This window comes from Lithobates pipiens, unplaced genomic scaffold (assembly GCF_037356315.1).
Source record: "Lithobates pipiens isolate NorthernLeopardFrog02 unplaced genomic scaffold, aLitPip1_a1.2 Scaffold_19, whole genome shotgun sequence".
Taxonomy (NCBI): domain Eukaryota; kingdom Metazoa; phylum Chordata; class Amphibia; order Anura; family Ranidae; genus Lithobates; species Lithobates pipiens.
Window position 1 is genome coordinate 512,820,691 of NW_027507764.1, and position 25,806 is coordinate 512,846,496.

Sequence of the window (25,806 nt, forward strand, 5' to 3'; positions counted from 1 at the left end):
GGATGTTTACATTCCCTGTGACAGCAATAAAAGTGATCAATTTTTTATTTATTTTTTAAACACAATTTAATAATATAAAAATAAATAAAATAAATAAGAAAAAACATTTTTCAAAGCGCCCCCGTCACCGCAAGCTCGCGCAGCAAAGAAAACGCATAAGGAAATCGTGCCCACATATGTAAACAGTGGTCAAACCACACATGTGAGGTATCGCCGCGATCGGCTGAGTGAGAGCAATAATTCTAGCATTAGACCTCCTCTGTAACTCTAAACTGGTAACCGTAAAAAAAAATAAAAATAAAAATAGTCACCTATGGAGATTTTTAGGTACCGAAGTTTGTCCCCATTCCACGAGCGCGTGCAATTATAAAGCGTGACATGTTTGGTATCTATTTACTTGGCGTAACATCTTCCTTCCAAAAACGTTATAACAGGAAGCGCCTGAATAGGACCCTCATGGCAGGATCACCATTTAATAATTTATAGATTAAGCTTTAGAATTAAAAAGATTATTGAAATTACATTAACACAATAAAGCTTGTCAGCCTTTAAAATGAACTTTTACTTGCCTCCTACCCCATAAAGTAAGCATTTGTTTACTCTTGGGGGGGGGGCATAAAAAAAAAAATAGGAATATTCCTGCAGGATTTATTCCCAGCAGTTTCAAGGTGGACTCCAATGAAACGTTGAATCAGTCCAATGGAGCCACTGCTTTTTGTCTGTCGTGCAGCTGCTCACTTATTAACATCATTCACATGATTTAAAAAGTTAAAACTTAAAAAAAAGCATTCAAAATAAAGGTGAGCCAAACCCTTATTAGTGCAGCTACTATTATATTTATCAGCAAAATGCATAAAGGTGAGTTAGACAAGGAGAGAATGCACAGCCACTCTCTGCAATCTGATTTTTACAATGCTACTTTCGTGAGCTACCGATATATTTAAAAATCATGAAAGGAGATCTGGGACATGGCGGAGTAGGGCTGTGTTCTCTGAGAGCTCCCGGCCCCGGCCTTCCTTCCACGGCAATCCGCCATAGTATCCGGCATGCAACCAGCCAAACCCTGCAGGACGAGAGCCGCTGTCAAGGGAGAGCGAGGTGGTGCTTCCTCCGGGTCACTACACCGCTTCTTTAACCCAGCGCAGCGGCGCACGGCAGGCACGGACTCGGCGGTGTCACGAGGTACGCCGAGTGGAACTTCCGCACAAGCCACTCAGCGGTCTGAACCCGGCCCGGACCGGGCTGCCCTGGCGAACCCGCATCCACCATCAACTGTCCAGCCGTCCACAGCAATATCCATGGAGGCAGTGGAGAGTTCCCGGGAGCCAGACCAGACTGAGCAGGACCTCAGGACCCTGATACAGGCCCTCCCTACTAGAACGGATATTGAGGCCCTCATCCTCCGTTTAGAGGAAACACACCGCAGGGACATTCAGGAGGTGAGAGAGGAGGTGAGAGAGGTGAGAGAGGATGTATCGGCTCTGACGGAGAGGGTGACTGTGGGGGAGGCCTCATTCTCTACATTAGAGCTCCGGGTGTCTGAGTTGGAGAGAGCCAGGGACCACCACAGAGACACTGCTATGGCCCTCCAGCTCCACCTGGAAGATGTTGAAGACCGGAGTCGCAGGAACAACCTGCGGCTCCGGGGGCTCCCCGAATCTCTAGAAGGGGAAGACATGGAGGCCACGGTGCTGGAGATTTTTCGCAATCTGTTAGAAGACCCTACCTGTGTGGTGGATATTGAACGGATCCATAGGACCCCGGGCCCCAGGAACGCTGACCCGGAGCGCCCGCGGGACGTGCTGTGTAAATTATTACGTTTCCCGCAGAAAGATGAAATCCTGAGGAGGGCGTGGGAGCAAGGGCAGGTAGATGTGGATGGGGTGCCTGTCACCATCCTTCCTGATCTATCCAGGGCGACGCTGAGACGTAGAGCCATGCTCCGACCCGTATTAGACTTGGCAAAGGCGAAGGGCTGTACCTATCGCTGGGGATACCCCCTAGCCGTCATCTTCCGTAAGGAAGGGAACATATATACTCTACAGTCGCCGGCGGATCTCCCCGGCCTATTCCGGTTCCTTGGGGTGGACCAGATCCCGGTTCCAGATTGGCTTCAATTGCTCCCGCGCCCGGTGGGCAGAACAGGGCTCTCCACATACCGAGGCCCGTTGCATCCCGGACTTCAGCGGTCCAGGAGGAGGCCACGGCTGGCTCAGAGGGAAGACCGAGGACACCGTGAGTAGATTTCTCCCACACGGCACCTGAACCCCGACCTTACTCTGCTCCCCCATGTTAACTCTTTTACCATTACCTGTGAACTCGGCCCCCCCGTGGACTGATGGCTCCAAGTCGGGAAGGTGACATTTGGACTGTCCCCCCCCCCCCCCCCCCGCCTCTATTGGTTTTTTTTTTTTTTTTTTTTTTTTTTGTGTGTGGTTTCCCCCTTTCAATGTTCTGGCCAAGGGTTTTTGTTGATTTAACTCCACCTGGGGGGACCCCTGCTCACTGGGGGGGCCCAATTTTGGCACCGTCAGGACATTGAGGACTGGGAGGAGGGGGGGGCAGAGGGGCGCCTCTGGCACCTACCACGTTGACAATTGGCCGTCTGGCTTACAAGCTCCCCGCGACCAAAGAAGACTTGGGGCGGGGTGAATGGACCAAGTGATGGAGTTTTGTAACACTTTATCCGTGCGGGACAGTACTGATACCAACACTACGATTGACCCATTGCGGCCCCGGTTAGCCGCTGGACATTGGTGGTAGGGAGCTGGTGGGTTTTGCGGGATCCTCGGGAATGGGCGGAAGGGGCGGAAGGGGTGTTTGTCGCCCGGGGGCGGATTTAGGATCTCATTTTTCTTTTTTTTGTAAGCACCTATGGAGCCCCTGAGGGATTGGGGAACCGACATACTGCACGGGGGCTAACATTACCACTCTGGGGCGGACATGGGGGAGGGGATTGGGCACTGTTGGCATTCATTATCGGGGAGTGGGGCTGGGGTCACATTGCTAGTTCAACGTTTGTTTATAATTGCTTACCTGTTTTTTTTTTATTTTTCTGAATATTTGTGGTCTTGATTCTTTCTGGTTTAAGAAACGACTTGCTTTTCCAATGCTTTGGCTCCTTTATTGCAGCCTATGTGATGTTATATGTTATATATTATGCTCACTGGTCTGTTGGCTGTGATTGCTGCCGTGTATAATTATCACTTATTTGATTGCCGGGGGGGGTGGGTGGGATCGGGGGAGTCATTCTTCGGCCCTGTCCAATCACTACCCCACTTAGGCCCGCGCTCAATTCCCGGTGATTCACTGGGGAGCGCTTTAGCTAGATTTAGCTCCGTTAGAGACTTCTCTGCGCTGTTCTCTTTTTTAGACAGCGCCCTAATTTTTTTTTTTTTTTTTTTTTTTTTTCCTTACTATTTTTTCCTCCTTTTTCTTTCTTCGAGCCGTCCAAGAGGCCCATCTGCTGATTTTCCTCTGCTTTCTTCACTCCCACCCCCCTTTCTTGCTGAGACTTTCCCTGTCCCCCCCCCCCCCCCCCCCGGAATCACGAACATGGTTGAACTCACTGTGGTCTCACTGAACGTTAAGGGGTTAAACATCCCAGAGAAGAGGCGGGTGTTATTTCATGATATGAGACGAATGAAGGCGGATATTGTATTTCTGCAGGAGACCCATTTTAGAACTAATTCCCTACCACTGCTCAAGAATAGATTCTACCCTACGGTTTACCACTCCATGTACACTGAGGCTAAGTCTAGAGGTGTTTCTATCTTGATATCAGCTTCAGTACCATGGAAATACATAGACATTCAATCTGATCAGGAGGGACGGTTTTTGTTTTTAAAGGGGAAGGTGGGAGAGGCGATGCTGACCTTGGCGAACATTTATGCCCCAAACGACCGTCAGGACACTTTTCTTAAACGTAGACTAACACACCTTACACGGTTCGCGGAAGGACAGCTTATTGTTGGCGGAGATCTGAATGTACCTCTTATGCCTGCGGAAGATACCTCCACGGGTCTCTCTGCTACCTCTCGAGAGATGCGCAAAAGAATCTCGACATCCTTGCATGCGGTACAGCTTATCGACACATGGCGTCTTTTTCACCCCGGAGAGAGGGACTATACATTTTATTCCAGCCCGCATCAGACCTACTCGCGCATAGACTATTTTTTAATCCCCCACAGACATTTGCATGCGGTAAAAGACACTACGATAGGGACGATCACTTGGTCGGATCATGCCCCGATCACCCTGAGGTACGCCGTGACAGATATATACCAAACACAGAAACCGGCCTGGCGCCTAAATGACAGTTTACTCCAAGACCCAGAGATCCTCGCGGACGTGACTAAGGAAATCGGTCACTACTTTCAGGCTAATTTGACTACAGGGAGCGACCCTGGGGTGGTATGGGAGGCGCATAAGGCTGTGATCCGCGGAGTACTTATTAAACATGGCTCTAGAATACACAAGCAACGGGTGGCGCAGTTGGAGACGTTGTTACATAAGGTGCGGACTCTTGAGGTGGGCCATAAACACGCCCCCACTCCGCAATTGGGTGCGGAGCTCGATGTCGTTCGCAGACAGGTCACCGACATACTTCATTTCAAGGCTAAGGCAATGATTCAACTCTCCCGGAAAAAAATTTATGAATCGGGCGATAAATGTGGGAGGTTCCTGGCTCGGACCCTAAAGGAACAAAAATTAGCTTCCTATATATCACACTTAACCTCTTCACGAGGTCAGAAAATCTCTTTGCCCCAAAAAATCTCGCAGGAATTTAGAAAGTTCTACGATTCCCTGTATAACTTGAACACGCCCCCGCCCTCCCCAAATGTCACCTCCCGATATATAGCTGCCTCACTAATGCCAACCCTACCGGCAGCAGATATAGAATTGCTAGAAGTACCCATCACTTTACTAGAACTTCAGACAGCGCTAGGCGCTACCAAATTGGGTAAGGCACCTGGACCGGACGGTCTCACTGTCGCATATTATAAGACCCTCTTTCCTTTTTTAGGTACCCATATGGTTAATCTATTCAATGTCCTGAGCACGGGCTCACGCTTTCACGATTCCACGGTACAGGCCCAGATATCGGTAATACCAAAAGAGGGTAAGGACTTGTCACAGTGTGGGAATTATCGTCCCATCTCCTTATTGAACACGGACTTAAAACTATTTACGAAAATTTTAGCTGTTAGACTACAGCGATTTTTGCCGTATCTGATCCATTTGGATCAGGTCGGCTTTGTTCCAACCAGAGAAGCAAGGGACAATACTATTAAGGTCCTGAACTTGCTTCAGATGGCAAACGATAAATGCATTCCGTGCGTGTTCCTCGGGACGGACGCTGAAAAAGCGTTCGACCGAGTGAGCTGGCAGTTTATGTTCTCTACGTTGGAGTATATAGGTCTAGGTAGCAGGATGATGCATTGGATCTCCGCGGTGTACTCCAACCCGTCGGCCAAGGTCAGAGCGAACGGCATTTTATCAGACTCGTTCAAGATTGTCAACGGGACCAGGCAGGGATGTCCACTTTCCCCCCTGCTGTTTGCTCTGACCCTGGAACCGTTTCTCTGTCACGTTAGGAACAACCCAGACATTATCGGGATCGGAACAGCGGGTACACAGTACAAAGTCTCGGCATATGCGGATGATTTGATGTTTACATTGGCCAGCCCATCCCTTTCACTCCCTGCTTTAATGCGCGAATTCGATACTTATGGCAAACTCTCCAATTTTCGTATAAATTTTGGCAAGTCGGAGGCCATGGGCATAGGTATACCTGCGCCACAGCTGGTGAATTTACAAACTCGTTTTACTTTTAAATGGACAGAGATGGCCCTGAAATACCTGGGCACCTATATCCCTTCGAAACTAAACCGTCTCTTCAAGCTTAACTTTCCGCCCCTATTTCACAAAATCAGAGCCTTGCTGAACCAATGGAACAGCGGTCTGCACTCATGGATTGGCCGCTGTAATATTCTTAAAATGATGATACTCCCGAAATTTCTCTACTTACTCCAAGCACTCCCGATACAGATTCCAACGTCTTACTTCACACAAATACGCTCTGCATTCATTTCATTCCTTTGGGCTGGGAAGAAACCCAGAATACATAGCAAGATACTGTCACTTCCAAAGCGATGCGGGGGCCTGGCATTGCCGGATGTCCACACCTATTATAAGGCGATTCACCTTGGTAGACTAGTTGATTGGTGTCGCCATGAGAAGGTTAAACTCTGGACGCAAATTGAGCAAGCCCAGAGCGAAATCCTTCTGCGAGTTGTTCCATGGTGCTATGATGAGGTGCCGCTGGCCATTAAACGCCATCCGCTTATAGGCACCACTGTTAAGATATGTGGGCAGCTGGCATCCCGGACTCCCGTGTTCCCTCAAAATTCACCGCTCCGCCCAATTCTGGATAGCCCCCGCTTCGTTCCTGGTGCGAATGACATAGTGTTCCGTGCCCTGGGGGAATCGGGGATTTCTAAGGCAGTGCATTTCAGCATTGCGGGTAGGTGGAGAACGACTACAGAACTGATGGACCCGACTGGACATTTTCGCCTAGACTTCTTGAGAGCGGCCCAACTGCGCCATTTTTTGGATACCCTGACGCCACCTAGCGCCGGGGATCCACCCTGTACGACTATGGAGGATCTATGTTCTGGGACGGGGGCGGTGACTCATACCCTGTCTTTGACTTATGCGATACTGATTGCACCACCGACAGACTACCAACTCCCTAGCCTTTCTAAATGGGAGAGGGAGTTAAACTGCAATTTTACTGATATCCAGAAACAGAAAATTGTCACGTTAACACACAAATCGTCCATCTGTACCAAGATACAGGAGACGAATTACAAACTTCTTACGCGCTGGTACAGAACCCCGGAGGTGCTGAACAAGTTCTTCCCGGAGGTGGCAGATGTGTGTTGGCGCTGCCGAGAGGACAGAGGTACGCTGTTGCATATCTTCTGGTCCTGTCCCAAACTTCAGCATTTCTGGGGGGAGGTGCGCCGAATCACACAGAAGTTTACTGATCACAATATCCCTAATGACCCGGCTTTTTTTCTATTGCATGTAACTAATATACCTACACGCTCCTACAAGAAATCTTTGGTTCGGCATCTGGTGGATGCAGCAAAGGCTTGTATCCCCCTTCTTTGGAAGTCTCAGCTACCGCCAACTCTGGATATCTGGATTAGGAGAGTAGAAGATATTAATAAGATGGAAGAACTAATCTTGACGAGTCAGAATAGACAAGCGTTGTACTTTAGAACATGGCAGCTCTGGAACATGTTTAGATACTCGCATGAGGGGCAGGCTCTTAGAGGGCCCATTGGAACCCCATCGTGAGACCACTAGTGGCAGGTTGAACTGCGGAGATGGGCTGCCTTCTTCGAGCATAAACAGGACACCCATATTCGTGAGTTCCCTTTCCCCATCCCCTCTTTCCTGACCCTTCCCCCACCTTTTCTTTTTTCTCTCTCCTTCCCGTTCCCCACTCCTGTTCTATTCCGGCTTCTCTTAGCCTTCCAGGGCTTTCTTTAAGCTCTTACTGTTTTCTACATATCTGAAAAAATGGGGGGAGGCCCCGCCGAGCCAAGGCAACTGGTCGTGGACTATAGGTCTCAGGGCATACTTCTATTGATATTTTGTTATGTGATTTATTTTTCTTTTTCTTTGTATTGCTCTGGACTGTGACTGTATGGTGGTTATTTTGTATGTATCCTTGTTGTGGCCTGGTTGGTCCTCTTTTCCAGTTATAAATAAAAAAAAAAAAAAAAAAAAAAAAAAGCATTCAAAATAAAGGTGAGCCAAACCCTTATTAGTGCAGCTACTATTATATTTATCAGCAAAATGCATAAAGGTGAGTTAGACAAGGAGAGAATGCACAGCCACTCTCTGCAATCTGATTTTTACAATGCTACTTTCGTGAGCTACCGATATATTTAAAAATCATGAAAGATATATTTAATATCGCTTTAGTTTTCCCAAAGGAATTGGTTTATATGAGTCCCCAGGTAGATACCACAGATAGAATGGAGCCCTGATGGCCAATGACCCCGTGTCCTGATGGTTTGCCTGCTAATGCATCACTGGCCGGAGGTTATCTGAATTCTGAAATTTGTTTCATGTTTCTGATCCTTCTTTCCTGACCTAATTTAACTAATCTTCTGCTTCTCTGGCAGCTGCCTGCATGGAAAATTACAGTGGTTGGGGACTGGTATCAGAAAAGCCAGAAGTCAGTCTGCAGAAGTATAAGGGGCATTAAGTGGTTAGAACAGGGATGCCAACCGCCAGTAAATTTACTGACAGTTTGTAAAAATCTGTAATTTTTTTACAACTGCTAGTAAAAATCAGGGGCTAATAATGTCATGCTGTGTTGACATTTTAAGTGTAAATCAAGCAAATTACTTTGATATAGGTATTGTCAGGGTTTCCATATCATGTTTATACTGTTCAAATATTCACTGTGTTAGTTTTCAATAGGAGTTCTGTAATTTCTCAGGTTGCCAGTAAAAATTGTGCTCCACCAGTAAATTTTCCACGTTTTGTTAGTAAAAAATGCTGCGGGAGGTTGGCAACCCTGGGTTAGAACTGGGTACATGTACTGCTGTGGTCCTGGGTACAGTCCCCAGCAAGAATGCTATGTGACCTTTGGACGAGCTTGTTGAGTTTCCTTTTTTACAGACATACCGCCATGTAAATTGGCTCCTATCCACACTGACTGTGGCAGGTCATTCAGATGGTGGGATGCACAATAAATTATAGCACAGAAAATAATTAAATAATTAAATGAGGTGAGTACACATGGCTATAAGATGAGTCAATATCAAAAACATATTTTTATTGGTGAAAAAAGGAACATAGCAAAATGACATGATACATGCAGTAATGAATAAAATTGTCAATCACATATTTCAGACCATATATAGAAACAAAATTTGTAGCAACCAGCCAACCACTATGTGTTATGGAACAAATGTAATAAAAACACTTAAAAATACATAATTGGTGGTGAACTCAAAATAATTTAATGAGTAGAGACGTCTGCAGGAGAATAAGTGCATCCAAATTATCCCAACGCATTTCGTGGATAATAACACTCTTCGGGGGGGGGGGGGGTGCACACAAATCTATAAAACAAAACATGAGTAAACCAGTATGATCCAATGCTGTACCCCTCAACGTGGAGGATATATACAAAAAGAAAGGGAGAGGGTTACTCATCCCTATTAGTACTTATATCATAATAAGTCTGGGGGACAAGGAGTCAGAGCTGTGGAAGGGACCCGCAGAAGAAAGACCAGGCGCACAAACAAAATCCCCAAGAAAACAAAAGACAAAAGGTTCAGATAGTGGTGTGAGTGGGCTTCATATCTTAAAATATAATGGGTATACTGTAAATACTCTATATTGTGGGAAGTTGCTAGAGCCCAACACTAAAGTGGAAGTGAACAAGTGAGTGGAAAGGAAAATGAGTGGGAGAAAGCACTCACATTGCCTCATCCGTAAATATAACAATACAAAAAATAAGGGTTCCAAAAGGTAACCCAGAGGTCGGACTTTAAAGGCACAGTAAACAATAGGGATATGAAAAAATATTATTATTTATTTGAAACATAAATGTAGTATACATATGGGGACTGGCTAGCACAGAGTGGGGATGCCAAGTACCCTCGGCACACCCCGCGGGGTGTACATGAATTTTGCAATCAGTATCTCCATGTGTGTGTAGGTCTGATCAATTGCATGGGACCGGGATTTGGTGTGCTGTTCTTATATTTTTCTTATGTCAGGGAGCTGCGATTTGCAGTGTGAGCGCCTTCCCCCTCCCCATTTTTGCATTGGGGGGATCGGGCGGGCTTGCCTCTACTGCGAATCAGCGTCACACTTCCACGCCATGCACGTGATGCTCCCACTGGCCTCCTGCCGCTGGTGTGTTTGAATTTTTCCATCTGGGTCACCATATGGAGGGTGGTGTCTCCAGCCTCCATGGGCAGCGGCTGCTGCTCGGGTGTGACTGTCTCTTCCTTTCTACGAGCTCCTGTATGACGTTGGGAGGAGCCCTCGGGGTGTGCCAAGCGTAATTAGCATCCCCACCCTGTGCTAGCCAGTCCTCATGGCAGCACCTTTTAGTGCACACTGCACACAATTTGGAATCCACCTTTCTACATCACCAAGAGGTAATTACATGGTCACTCCTTTCCTGTTCATGCTCACAGAGGCTCACTCCTATCTGTCTTTCATTTTTTTCATTTATATCTGTTTCATTGTTTTCTTTTTTATCTCTGATCTGCTCTTTCCTCCTCACACACCATTTTCCTTTCCACTCACTTCTTCACTTGCACTTTGGTGTTGGGCACTAGAAACTTTCCACAATATAGAGTATTTACAGTATACCCATTATATTTTTAGATATGAAACCCACTCACGCCACTATCTGGACCTTTGCCTTTCATTTTCTTGGGGGATCATATTTCTGTCCGGTCCTTCTTCTGTGGGTCCCTTTCACAGCTCCCAGTATGAACAATTTGGGCAGCCTCTGACTCCTCGTCCTCCATGTTCCAGACTTATTATGATGTACTGTAAGTACTTATAGGGATGAGTAACTCTCTCCCTTTCTTTTTGTACATATCCTGCCTGTGAAGAAGTACAACACTGGATCATACTGGTCTACTCATATTTTATTTTATAGATTTGTGTGCACCCACCCCTGAAGGAGTATTATTATCCACGAAACACGTTGGGATAATTTGGATGCAGTTATTCTCCTGCAGACACCTTTACGCATTACATTATCTTGAGTTCACTACCTACTATGTATTTTTAAGTGTTTTATTACATTCAGGATTTGTTGCACACCGCATAGTGGTTGGCTGGTTGCTACTAATGTTTGTTTCTATATATGGTCTGTAATATATGATTGACAATTGTATTCATTGTTGCATGTATCATTTTCATTTTGCCATGTTCCTTGTTTCACCAATAAAAACATGGTTTTGATATCGACTCATCTTATAGCCATGCGTACTCACCTCATTCAAAGTCCCAAAAAAAACAAATTTAAGGATGGAGACATGGGACCAACATATCTCATTCATAATCCCAAACTCCCCCTTTTTTAGTCCAAAACAAAAATGTATTTAACTGCAGCTCACTAATAGTTATCTTAGATGTGGTGGTTATATTAGTTTTCTTTTTTTTTTTATGTTCAACATTTTTTTATTTATGCAAAGAAATCCAGAGAGTCAACAAGGAAAACAGGGATCCACCGCTCCAGGTCAGTCCACCAAGAGACTGCTTACTCTCCAGGCAAGTAGGGGTTCCAGGTGCGGGTTGATTGCATAAACCAGATAAATGGAAAACGAACAAACTCTGGACAGCCGCACTCCGGATCGAATGAAAAGTAAAACGTGCCTTTATTTCTTCAAAATGAAAAACCTCACATAAGACTGCGGATCTCAGTATCGCTACACATAGTTGCTGTTACATAACAAGTCATTTGTAAGGTATTCCTAATTGGTACAGAATACCGTTGGTCACCATTAATATCACAGCATCGAAGACAGTATCATAAGTGTCGAAAAAGGGACATAAGAGGTCCATTGAAAAAGAAGGGAAAGAAAAAGGATGGAAAAAGCAAATCCGAAGAAATAAAAATCCGAAGAGCACAAGGAGACCTAGGTTGGAGAGGAAGTTAGTGTAATAGGAAATGGATCCCACCTTTGTACCACCCTGGGAGTCATGGACAAAAGGTACATGTATATAGGTTGCCCAAGGCTCCCAGGTCTGATCAAACAGCTTACTTTGATTGTTAACAATCCCTGCAATCTTTTCATGTACCAAGAGATTTTATGTTTCAGTTGCCTAAATTATACTGAGGGTGCCTTCCATGCTCCTGCTATAACAATCTTAGCCGCTAGAAACATAAAGAAAATTAGGAGTTTCAGTGGACGTGGCCAGCCCGAAGATAAGTCATTAAGTAAGGCTAGATAACGGTGTCCCGTTATTTTACAGAGCAGCGAAAACACCCTATTCCAGAAGGTCCTAATTTTTTTATTCATTATTGTGCAGCTTGAAACAGCCACACCACATGTTTTCAGAGAGTCCTGTATTTCCCCTGAAGCTATTTGTGTTTTTTTCTTTGCATCCTGAACAATTTTCCTGGCAGTTGTGGCTGAAATTTTAGTTGGTCTACCTGACCGTGGTTTGGGTTCAACAGAACCCCTCATTTTCTACTTCTTGATTAGAGTTTGAACACTGCTGATTGGCATTCTCAATTCCTTGGATATCTTTTATATCCCTTTCCTGTTTTATACAATTCAACTAACTTTTCTCACAGATACTTTGACAATTCTTTTACTTTCCCCATGACTCAGAATCCTGAAACGTCAGTGCAGCACTGGATGAAAGATGCAAGGGTCTGTCAGGAGTCCAGAAACTCATTGACCTTTTATACACACACTTATTACAAGCAAATGGATCACAGGTGAGGATGGTTACCTTTAATAGCCATTCAAATCCCTTTGTGTCAACTTGTGTGCATGTTATCAGGTCAAAATCACCAGGGTATGTAATAAACTTTTGATCAGGGTCATTTGGGTAGTTTCTGTTGCCATTAAGATTTAAAAAGAGTAAACATAGTTTGATAATAAATGGCTTCAGCCAAACACTAACCATGAATGAAAGAAATTGTTTTTTTTTTCAAACCACTATATCTATTTAACAAACAACTATAGCCTTTTTTCAATATTTGTATAACCTATTGCTCAAATAAACTGCTAATTTAACAGTCAATAAGAAAAGCATAGCACTGCATGTGAGGCAGCCTTTGTATGAGTGACTAAGCTAGATGATCCCATCTATGTTCAGAGACACTGAGGGCTGCACATGCACAATATTAAAAAAGGGCCCATTTCACTTGTTCCCCACATTGCATTTAACTTTTTTTAGTCAGTAATCACATTTTTGTGTACTCCTCTGCAACTGATGTTTTGTCATTTTTAAGATTATAATCCTTTTTTTTTTTACCTGCATCATATGGAGCTTTTTCCTTATTTTTAACTCGGTCTGAATGAGAAAATCACTCCATCCATTATTGATCTTCAAAACGGACCCCTCATTGGGTTTTAATTCCAATTTGGTTTGGAGGATCGCCTGAGCCCTGGTCATCCAGCTAAATCGCATTCCACTGATCCATTCCTGCTGATAAGAGGACCTACCATATTCGGAGTGATCCTCTCCCATGTTCCAATTGCATTCAAGTTGGCATCACTGTTTGTCCACCAGGCTTCTGACCAATAAGCGCTTGATTGATCCACTGCCGCAGACAAGTGGGTCCACCCTATCTGGTAAGAAGTATTTATCTATGTCTTTCCATTAGAGTACTTTCCTGTCTGAATGATTCTACAGCTGGCTTTCCTTCAGCTTGCTGTATCATCTTTACCGAGGATTTCAAGTCAGCTATTTGATGGACATACTTCTTAGGAAGTTCACTATTTTGGTGTTTATATCTTCCCTTCACTGCTTGGACATTATTTTCATTAATCACCCCTTCATTGGACATGTGATCATCATATACACATGTTACTAGTTTACATAACAGTATTTATATAGTATATGTTCATTTTCATGTTTTGTATGTAAACATTTTCAGTTCACTATAGATATAGAGGGTTATTTACGAAAGGCAAATCCACTTTGCACTACAAGTGCAAACTACAAGTGCAAAGTGCACTTGAAATTGCACTTGGAAGTGCAGTCGCTGTAAATCTGAGGGGTAGATCTGAAATGAGGGGAAGCTCTGCTGATTTTAGTATCCAATCATGTGCAAGCTAAAATGCTTTTAATTTTCCTTGCATGTCCCCCTCGGATCTACAGCGACTACACTTTCAGTGCAAATTCAAGTGCAGTTTGCACTTGTAGTGCAAAGTGGAGTTGCCTTTAGTAAATAACCCCCCTCAGTGTTTCATGAGTACATCTAGGGCTACACTTTGTTTTTCACATCCACTTTGGACTTTGCTTTAGTGTTAGCAGCTTCACCCATATTGGTTTAGCGCAGTAATTTTTCCCATTTTCTCATACAATATTAAAATGTCCATATATAAAATACTTCATATTTATCCAATAAAAACAAATAAAAAACAAAAAAAGTGTTTTTGTAAGTGTAGTGAGCCTAATCAAACGAATAAATGTCACAAAGGTTCATATCCACTAGACATGTGCAATTCGTTTTAATTCTGAATTTGTTTTATTAGTAAATCTGAACATAATAACTAATAATAACAAATATTACCGACTAATAAAATTATAGGTATTGAAATTTCCTTTCAAATTTGGCTGTTGGTGAATGTAACGAATACGAATTTATCCAAAGTTAAGAATTATCTGAAATAACAAATGCCGTATCTAAACAAATGGAACGTAATGAAATAATAACAAGCTTTTATTATTATTATTATTTATTATTAACCGGTTCCCGACCAGCGCACGCCGATGTACGTCGGCAGAATGGCACGGGCAGGCATATTGGCGTACAGGTACGTCCAATCTTCAATGCCGCCCTGCCATGCCGGTCGGGACCCCTGTGAGTCCGGTCGCGGGTCCCGCGGACTCGATCGCCGCGGGCATACCCGTGATAGTCTCACGGGACGGCTGAATGGAGGAAATGCTGTGTAAACAGCATTTCTCCATTCTGCCTAGCAACTAGTGACGCTGATCTCTGCTCCATGTGATTGGAGCAGAGATCAGTGTTCACTAAATGAAAGCTCAACCCCCCCACAGTTAGTAACACTCCCCTAGGAACACTTAACCCCTACACTGCCACCCCCTGGTTAACCCTTTCACTGCCAGTGTCATTTACACAGGAATCACTGCATTTATATAGCAGTGATTACTGTATAAATGACAATGGTCCCAAAAATGTGTAAAAAATGTCCGATGTGTCCCCCACAATGTCGCAGTCACAATAAAAATCGCTGATTGCCGCCATTACTAGTAAAAAAATAAATAATAATAAATTATTAATAAAAATGCTATAAAACTATCCCTATTTTGTAAACGCTATAACTTTTGCGCAAACCAAACAATAATCGCTTATTGCGATTTTTTTTACCAAAAATATGTAGAAGAATACGTATTGGCCTGAAACTGAGGGAAAAAATGTTTTTTTATATATTTTTGGGGGATATTTATTATAACAAAAAGTAAAAAATAATGCGTTTTTTTCAAAATTGTCGCTCTATTTTTGTTTATAGCGCAAAAAATAAAAACCGCAGAGGTGATCAAATACCACCAAAAGAAAGCTCTGTTTGTGGGAAAAAAAGGACGTCAATTTTGTTTGGGAGCCACGTCGCACGACCGCGCAATTGTCAGTTAAAGCGACGCAGTGCCGAATCGCAAAAAGTGGTCTGGTCTTTGACCAGCAAAATGATCCGGTCTGTAAGTGGTTAAAGTAGATGTAAACCCACTCTCATCCTTTCTAAACTACTGCAATATAGGTTTTCTAGAAGGATATACATGCCTCCTACATGTATACTTATATGTCAAATGTTTCCCCTCTGTCTGCTATGAGACCCGACAAAAAAAAATGCAGATTTTGTGGGTGGGTCTGTTTTCCAGGGCTCAGTAGGTGGAGTCGTGATGTCAGTAGACTCCCTGCCCACCTCTACACTCCCCTTATCAACATGCTTTTTCTCCTGTGTATTTATTACACTGAACTTCTGCTATGATCTATAACATCCAGTCAAAACCCAGAAAAGTCCCCACATGACTTCAGCATGCCAAATCATGCTGAGGGATGGAACAGCCAATCCTTGCAGAGCAGCAGAAGAAAGGAGTGAATGAATGAAATACTTGTATAGCGCACAATGCGAACTAAATCGCCTCTAGGCGCTGTGGCGAGCTTTGATCATCTGCTAAAAGAGGAAGGTCTTGAGTTTTTTCCTAAAAGCCAGGTGATTTTCTTCCAGGCGGATGTTGATTGGTAGAGCATTCCATAGCCGAGGCCCTTGGACAGCGAGGTTTTTGTTGGCTGATCGAAGACTGTGGTTTGGTGTGTAATGATTTATTTTCTCCATTAGGTATTGCGGAGCTTCTCTATGCACGCATTTGTGGGTGAGGCAAAGGGTCTTGAACGTGATCTGATTTTTTACGGTTAGCCAATGTAAGCTCCTCAGCGAAGGAGAGATGGATTCCCAGGGTTTCTTTCCTGTTATCAGCCTTGCCGCAGTGTTTTGGATCAGTTGATATTGTGGTAATCCTATGTAAAGCGAGTTTGCGTAGTCCAGTCGTGAATTAATGATTGGGAGTGGGAGGGAATTAAAAAAATAAGGCATGTCTCTTAGGCTAGTGCATGAGATATGTAAATCCCCTGTCACTCACAGCAAGGGGAAGGATTTGACAACGTTTTTCTCCAGTTTGTCAAGATTTATCTCACTGAACAATAAAAGAGCTGGATTAACTCTTTGTGGCAAGACTGGGCTCAAATGATCGGAAGTCTTATACTCTACATCATGACATAAAAAAAATAAAACATTTTTTTGAGGGTTTACATCCACTTTAACTCGTTTTGTTCCATTTGTTTAGATGCGGCATTCGTTATTTTGGATAATTCGTAACTTCGCATAAATTTGTATTCTTTATGTTCACTAACAGACAAATTTGAAAAGAAATTCCAATACCTTTAATTTATCAAATAACGTTTTATTAATTTCCAGCGGTTGCATAGGAACACAAACAGTGCAGAAGTACAGCAGTAGGCGAGTAACTACATAGCTTTGCAAGAATAAGAATAGACATGTGATATGCAGTGTCATATTACAGGCGTGTGCAGTAGACAGGGCCGCTGATAAGCCAGTACAATTGGCCCTGTTGTACCGGGCCCAGCCAGCAGGGGGGGCCCGGGCAATCTGAGCAGAGAATGATAGAAAAAAAATATATATATTTCTCCAGCCAGCACGAGATGAGTCTGACCACCGGAGAGGTGAGGAGCGGCAGGCGCCACTCAGAGGCTGGAGAGGAGGAGGAGAACACTTTCCAGACAGTGAGTAAACTCAAGGCAGGGGTTGACTTCAGTTTAACAGCACCGACGGCAGGTAGCCTGCATGTGTGACTTGCTCACATTCCACTCACATCTCTGCTCATGTCCCTTGTGTCAGTGAGGAGAACAGCACCATGGAAGCCTCTCCTACACTGCTATCTACAGATTTTTGCCTCCCAGCAGGATGTCAAACCAATTGGTCTGCTGCTCTGTCACTCAGAGCTGCACCGCCTCCTCCTGACCTCCAGTCTGTGCAGGAAATACAATGTGCAGCCTGGAGATTTAAATGTCTGCTGAAGCAAGAGTGGTAAGAGCCAGTGGCCTCACTTGTTGTTATAGCTGTACACTCAACCCTGTTTACCATCAATGGTGTACTGTGATGGAACATGTGGGCAGAGGGGTGCACTGAGGGAACACATGTGTAGCGATGACACATATGTACATGAGGGGAAAGCAATGGAACATGTGTACAGTGACAGAACATGTGTGCAGAGCTGTACAATGACAGAACATGTGTACAGTGACAGAACATGTGTGCAGAGCTGTACAATGACAGAACATGTGTACAGTGACAGAACATGTGTGCAGAGCTGTACAATGATAGAACATGTGTGAAGAGGTGTACAGTGATAGAACATGTGTGAAGAGGTGTACAGTGATAGAACATGTATGATAAGGTATACAGTGATAGAACATGTATGAAGAGGTGTACAGTGATAGAACATGTGTGAAGAGGTGTACAGTGACAGAAGATGTGTGAAGAGGTGTACAGTGACAGAAGATGTGTGAAGAGGTGTACAGTGATAGAACATGTATGATAAGGTATACAGTGATAGAACATGTGTGAAGAGGTGTACAGTGACAGCACATGTGTGAATAGGTGTACAGTGACAGCACATGTGTGCAGAGGTGTACAGTGACAGCACATGTGTGCAGAGGTGTACAGTGATAGAACATGTGTGAAGAGGTGTACAGTGACAGCACATGTGTGCAGAGGTGTACAGTGATAGAACATGTGTGAAGAGGTGTACAGTGATAGAACATGTGTGAAGAGGTGTACAGTGATAAAACATGTGTGAAGAGGTGTACAGTGATAGAACATGTGTGAAGAGGTGTACAGTGATAGAACATGTATGATAAGGTATACAGTGATAGAACATGTATGAAGAGGTGTACAGTGATAGAACATGTGTGAAGAGGTGTACAGTGACAGAAGATGTGTTAAGAGGTGTACAGTGACAGAACATGTATGATAAGGTATACAGTGATAGAACATGTGTGAAGAGGTGTACAGTGACAGCACATGTGTGCAGAGGTGTACAGTGATAGAACATGTGTGAAGAGGTGTACAGTGATAGAACATGTGTGAAGAGGTGTACAGTGATAGAACATGTGTGAAGAGGTGTACAGTGATAGAACATGTGTGAAGAGGTGTACAGTGATAGAACATGTATGATAAGGTATACAGTGATAGAACATGTATGAAGAGGTGTACAGTGATAGAACATGTGTGAAGAGGTGTACAGTGACAGAAGATGTGTTAAGAGGTGTACAGTGACAGAAGATGTGTGAAGAGGTGTACAGTGATAGAACATGTATGATAAGGTATACAGTGATAGAACATGTGTGAAGAGGTGTACAGTGACAGCACATGTGTGAATAGGTGTACAGTGACAGCACATGTGTGAAGAGGTGTACAGTGACAGCACATGTGTGCAGAGGTGTACAGTGATAGAACATGTGTGAAGAGGTGTACAGTGACAGCACATGTGTGCAGAGGTGTACAGTGATAGAACATGTGTGAAGAGGTGTACAGTGACAGCACATGTGTGAATAGGTGTACAGTGACAGCACATGTGTGAAGAGGTGTACAGTGACAGCACATGTGTGCAGAGGTGTACAGTGATAGAACATGTGTGAAGAGGTGTACAGTGATAGAACATGTGTGCAGAGGTGTACAGTGATAGAACATGTGTGAAGAGGTGTACAGTGATAGAACATGTGTGAAGAGGTGTACAGTGATAGAACATGTGTGAAGAGGTGTACAGTGACAGCACATGTGTGAAGAGGTGTACAGTGATAGAACATGTGTGAAGAGGTGTACAGTGATAGAACATGTGTGAAGAGGTGTACAGTGATAGAACATGTGTGAATAGGTGTACAGTGATAGAACATGTGTGAAGAGGTGTACAGTGATAGAACATGTGTGAAGAGGTGTACAGTGATAGAACATGTGTGAAGAGGTGTACAGTGATAGAACATGTGTGAAGAGGTGTACAGTGATAGAACATGTGTGAAGAGGTGTACTGTACTTCATATAATGGGGGGCCCCCTGTGTGTCCTGCGAACAGTGTACTCATAATGGGCGACCCCCTGTCATGTCATGTGGATGGGGGAGATTTAACTCCTTATATTGAGACCCCTGTGTGTCCTAACTCACTGGGAAGCAGCCAGGGCTGGGGCTGAAGGAGGGACCAGGGGCAGGATCAGGGGTGGGGCTGAAGGAGGAACCAGGGGTGGGGCTAAAGGGGGCCCCGTCAGGTGGGCTGTAGGGGGCCCAATGATTTCTATCAGCGGCCCTGGCAGTAGATATCAGTAGCTTGGGCAGTGGGGTGCTGGGGGGCAGGGAACACCAAAAGTCAGCTGCCCCTCCCACGGCCCAGTATGCGCTGCCCTGCGGCCTATGCAAAACACTGAACTTGTAACAGACTAAGTCCGCTATAAAAACAGGGGAGGTGAAAAGGGAAAAGACAGAAAAGAAGAAGAGAAGAAAGTGCCAGAGATCCAAGTCGCCATACCCCATCCAGGTCGCCCCTAGTCCTCCCGCAGCCGCCATCTCTCCCAGACTTGGTCAAATTCCTCCAGCCTGTCCCGTATTCTGGCAGTCAGTTTCTCCATAAGTTCTACGTCCTTTATCCTGGAATAAAGGGCTTCCATAGAGGGGGCCAGTCGGCTCTTCCAGTTGAGAGCTATTAGGCAACGAGCTGCTGTGAGGATATGTCGTAGAAGCTTCCTAGATGGCTTAGGCCGCGTACACACGCGGGGACTGTTCGCCCAACTTTGTCCGTCAAACAGTTTCGGCAAACAGTCCGCTCAAAATTAGCATGGACGGACATGGCCACACACGACGGACGAACAGTTTGCTGAAACCGTGCGCGATGACGTGAACGGCACGTACGACGGGACGAAAAATACGACGTCCTATACACTGCATTATAACTTTCGGCGTGAAAATCCTTTCTGAGCATGCGCGCAACTTTGTTTGACGAACAAGCCTACACACGCGGGGACTGTTCGCTGAAACAAGGTTTCAGCGGACAGTTTTTCGGAATTTCCGAAAAACCTTGTTCAGCGGACTGTTCGCTGAAACTGTCCGCTGAAAGCCCACACACGAGCGGACTGTCCGCTGAAACTTGGTTTCAGCGGACAGTTTCAGCGAACAGTCCCCGCGTGTGTACGCGGCCTTAGACATCTTTGGTTGGGATAAGCCAAATAGGAAGAACTTGGGTATGAACGGGACAGAGACCTCAAATACCCGGGTAAGGAGCTGTTGGATGGATTTCCAGAAAGGGGCTATCAAAGGGCAAGTCCAGTATATATGGAACAGGGTGCCCCTGTCCTTCAGGCAGCGCCAGCAGCGATCAGAGGCGGAGGGATACATTTTGTGGAGTACCGCTGGGGTCTGGTACCAGTGGTAGAGAATTTTATAGAAATTCTCCTTGTAAAGGGTACATAGAGAGGACTTAGCTGCCTGCCTCCACACCCCCTGCCAGGCTTCCAGCGGAAGTTCCTCACCCAACTCCCTTTCCCATCTCAACATATACTTGTGCTTGCCCCTTGTGTGAAAGTGGTGCGAGTTAAGGATGCGGTAGAGGTCTGATATCATTCCCCTGCGGTTCCGTCCCTCAAGTATAATCAGTTTGAACGGGGAGGGTGGGGAGAATTGGAGCCTCGGGGCTATGGTTTGCGCAAAATGTCTGATCTGAAGATAACTGTAGAAGGCCTGTCGGGGGAGGTCGTGTTTAGTCTGCAGCTCCGAGAAAGACAGCAGTTTTCTCGCCACTTTAATTTAATAGTTAGTTATTATTAGTTATTTATGAATTGTGATCATAACGATTGACCCGAAAAACAACAACAAAAAAAAACAAATGAAACGAAGATGAAAACGAACAAATTTTTCGAAAGTGCATATGTCTAATATCCACTGAAAGAGGAACTGAGCAGATGATGCAGAAACGTATTTGAGGCTGCATGAAGATACAAGGGATGGGTACAGGGGACATCAGGAGTGACTAGATCACCCAGGACCCACTGGGGCACACATAGAGACACGGATACACCAGGGGCCACTGAATGACACAGGGAGTTCTGGAAGGCATTGGAGTCTCTAGCTGACAGGGAATGCTCTAGGGTGCACTTAGAGTCACTGGATGCACAATGGTCTACTGGGGTCACTAGATAACACTGAATTTTCTGGGAGTCACAGATGAGCACTGGAGTCGCTAGAGGAAACAGGATGCTTTGGGGTTCACTAGAGTCATTTGCACTGGAGTATCTAGATAACTGAGAATTCTCTGAGGTGCACTTGGAGTCCTAGGGGCAAACAGGAAGGCAGAGGTACTTGTGAACACTAACAGCTGAGGATGCACAGAACACAGAACAGAAGAGGCACAAGGACTCTGGTAGACAATGGGACTCAAGAGGCACAAAAGGAGACTGAAACTGCAGACAAGGAAGACACTTGGATGTGAAAATTCCAGTAAGATGTTGGCAGCATGGAGGCTTGGCTTGGGTATAGCAATGCATTGCTTAAAGGCCGAGCCATGCATCATTTTGCAATTTAAGACCACATGTAAAAAATATTGCCACTCAAATGCTTTCTGTTCCACCTCCCCTTTTCTCCCACAGTGGGTCATGGTCACGATGCAGGGACTGTAGCTAAAGCCCCTGTTAGCTTACCAGTGAATGTGGTTGAACTGTGGTGTGCACCCACTAATTGTGCTATTGTGACTTTGCAATTTAATGCTACACCAGTCAAGAGGGCTGTCTCCTGAACAACCATGGCCCTGGCACTCCGAGTCACATCCAGAAGTGCCAGCAGCAGATTGCCACAGAGAGGATGCAGTGTGGGGCCCCAGGAGAGGTGAATACAACAATAAATATATTTAAAAGCAATCATAGTGTTTTTACAGTATTTATTTTTATATAAATATATATTTGAAAATTAACCTTTTATTTGTGTATATTTTGTAAAAGTATATGTACAAGGGGTAAGCCATATTTGCACATTCCATATGTAGGATCTACTCCCTGCTGGGTACTGCCACACAGTGGCTGTGCTTCACTGTTCCTCTCTCAGTGCAAGTGCTTCATACACACAATCAAACTTTCCGACAACAAAACCGTGCAATTTTGTTCGAAGGTTGTTTGCTCCAACTTGTCTTGCATACACACAGTCACACAAATGTTGGCCAACAATTACGAACGTAGTGACGTATTAGACATACTATGTGTTTTTTTTAGCTCTTTAGCGCCACCCTTTGGGCTCCTTCTGCTAATTTTGTGTTAATAGAAGTTTGAATCCCACTTTTGTTTTTGCGCTATTATTATTATGTTTATTATTCTTGATAGCACTAGAAAAAAAAGCCTTTGAAAATTAGTTTGCAATAACTCCATCACTGTCACCAGAAAAGCAGCTTCATTGTTATCCCATTAAAGAAAACAAATGTGCACTGCATTTGGAGATTTCATAATTGTCCATGTCACGAATGTTAATTCTCCATTCCGAACGCTAGTTTACAAGACCAGCTGCTTCTAAGCATGCGTGGATTTTTGTGCGCAGACTTGTGTACACACGATCGGACTTTCCGACAACAACGTTTTGTTGCCGGAAAATTTGAGAACCTGCTAGCAAACATTTGTTTGTGGAAAGTCCGACAGCAAATGTTCGATGGAGCATACACACGGTCGGACTTTCCGACAACAAGCTCACATCCAACATTTCCCGTCGGAAAATCCGACTGTGTGTACGTAGCATTACAGGTCAGCTCTAGACCAACAGTACAAAACAAACTCCCTGCACTGCTGCACAGACAGGAAAGATTTACCCAGTCTACCGGAAAGCACGAGTGTAGTGCTAGGCTTCTTATAGGAAAGTCCAGCATATGCTTAAAAACATAATTTAATGTTTTCACACTTTAATAATGATTTGCAAAACTGACAATTTATATAAGCAAATATATAGCATACTTGTTTTACCTGTCTGCTTTAAAAATAAACTGGCCAAGAACCCTTATTGTTTTGCCATAGCAAGGAAACACAATACCATAAATAAATCGTAAAACAAGTAAAAATGTGAAAGCCTCTAGGTGAAAAATACAATAATGACTCAAGCCCTGTACACACGGTCGGATTTTCAGACGGAAAAGGTACAATCGTATTATGTTATTGGAAAATCCGTTCGTGTGTGGGCTTTATTGGACTTTTTCCGTCAGAAATCCTGACGGAAAAAGTTTGAGAGCTGGATCTAAAATTTTCCGACAACAAAATCCGATCTGACTTTTTCCGATCGTTTGTAGAGAATTCCGACGGACAAAGTGCAACGCATGCTCAGATTAAATTACGAGACCATATAGTAGGTATTGGCTACTAGCCTCTACATAGTCCCATCGTACGCAAAGAACATCACCTTGTTACGAACGATCAGATTTTCCGACAACTTTATCCGACCGTGTGTATGCAACACAAGTTTGGCAAAAAATCCAATGGATTTTGTTGTCGGATTGTCCGACCGTGTGTACAAGGCATCAATGTGTCCTTACTGAAAATGCGCTATAATTTCCATTGAATCCTTTTATATTTATAATTTCCTAAAACAACACTATAAAGTATACTAACTCTATGTGAATAAGGAGTAATAATAGTAACAACAACAGTATGTCTTATAAATCAGCTTGAAGTACACACTGATGTATTCCAGTCACCTGCCGGCTCTTTATAACATAGAGACACAGCATGGAATCTGATATTCCACTCTACAGAGACAATGATCAAGTTGCAAAGCTCCTCTGTGCATGCTAACTTACAGACAAGTGTGCCCTCTAGTGGCTGCATATTTGAAAATTAAATATTGTCATTAAAAATATGACATAAAAGCAGGGGCGGACTGACAACTCATGGGGCCCCCAGGCAATAGGAGATTATGGGGCCCCCAGGATTTAAGAGATTATGGGGCCACACAGTATACAATCACACATACATGTACACACAGTATACACAGACACGTTTCTATTGGCTGAGAAGGTACTGGAGAGGTGGGGCAGCTATAATCTCTGGATTTTTAGACCAAAAGTATGTCGGTAAGGGATATTTCAGAGACAGATGTAATAAAAACAGATTTTTACATACTGTCCCTGGTTTTACTGAGGCTGGCAACCCCGATGGGGCCCCCTAGTGGCTCGGGGCCCTCGGGCAGTGCCGAGTGGCCGAATGGTCAGTCCGCCCCTGCATAAAAAGCACTCAATGAAAGGTTAATACTTATGAGTTAGATCTATTTCACTTACTGGAATGTATACTGGTCCTTACATCAATAAGATAGAAAAGATGGATTACCTTGGTACCTGTGTAGAAATCATCCACGGCATAGGTGCCCATGAATGGGAATTGCATGTGTGTATGGGTATCGATTCCCCCAGGTATAACCAGTTTTCCTGTGGCATCTAACACCTTTAAGTCAACAATCTGATTGAGCTGTAGATTATCTCCGATTTCTTTTATGATCCCAGCTTCAATATAAACATCAGCCAACTGCGAAGAGTCATTGTTCACTATTTTACCTCCTCTTATCAAAACACGATTTGTAGCCATAGGTCCAAATGTTTCCTAAATTGTACCACTGTAGATTGCCTTGGGTTAAAAAAAAAAAGAGGAGCACTTTTTACTTCCTGTAGTGATGTTCAGTCACTGCTGTGCGTTCTGTGCTGTGCCGTGCATCTGACACTTGCTGGACTCCAGCCTATAGAATGTTATGTGATATTGTGCATGCCACAGCTTTCTTTCTACGTTATGAACAGGAGCGACCAACCCCTTTAACTTCTACTATCCTCGTGCTACACATTTACCATTGCAATATATGATTAACTACTTTCAAAGCTGTCACTGAAACTATAAAAAGTGAAACATTTACAGCTGAGATCTAAAGTCATAAGGCGTACCAGATTACACACAGCAGTCGTATGAAATCCCAGCCATTCATAAACAATGCACACAACAAACATACATGCAGACTGTACGCCTACTCCTCCTGCCATATCTATATATGTGAATCTAATTGAGAGCTGTAAATGGGCTGGTTAAATGATAACATTGTTAAGGATAAGGTATTCTAACAATGTGACTCTGAATCTGTCTGAACTAGGGTACAATAGCCTGTCATACTATTCTGATAACAAGGGAGGTCAACATTCAGCAAAAGGTGAAATAATGCAAAGAAGATTCAGGACTTAAAAAATAAATAAAAAAGGGGAAAAGAATAGAGTTCCCAGCAACCAACCAAATTCCTTCTTAGAGAATTCTAATGCATATTAATAAATAACCTCATTGGCTGCTATGAGCTGTGTTCATAAGCTGAAAGCTTGTTTGTTAAACCTGTATGTAGCGGCCATAACCCTTTGTAGGGCGGTCTTGACTTATTGGGCTTACCGGTTACCTCCGCTTGGCTTGTTCTTTCATGTCTAGGGGTTCCCAGG

General features: G+C 44.1%; 1 protein-coding gene across 1 annotated transcript in view; it reads right to left on the minus strand.

Annotated features, from left to right (window-relative positions):
• The window catches only part of DPYS (dihydropyrimidinase), a 145,587-nt gene extending 120,460 nt beyond the window's left edge, over positions 1-25,127 (minus strand). Inside the window, exon 1 of the mRNA XM_077493159.1 lies at positions 24,671-25,127. Coding sequence (XP_077349285.1) covers positions 24,671-24,925 — 255 coding nt within the window. The 5' untranslated portion in view covers positions 24,926-25,127. The remainder of the gene's footprint in view (positions 1-24,670) is intronic.
• Positions 25,128-25,806: the final 679 nt, after the last annotated feature.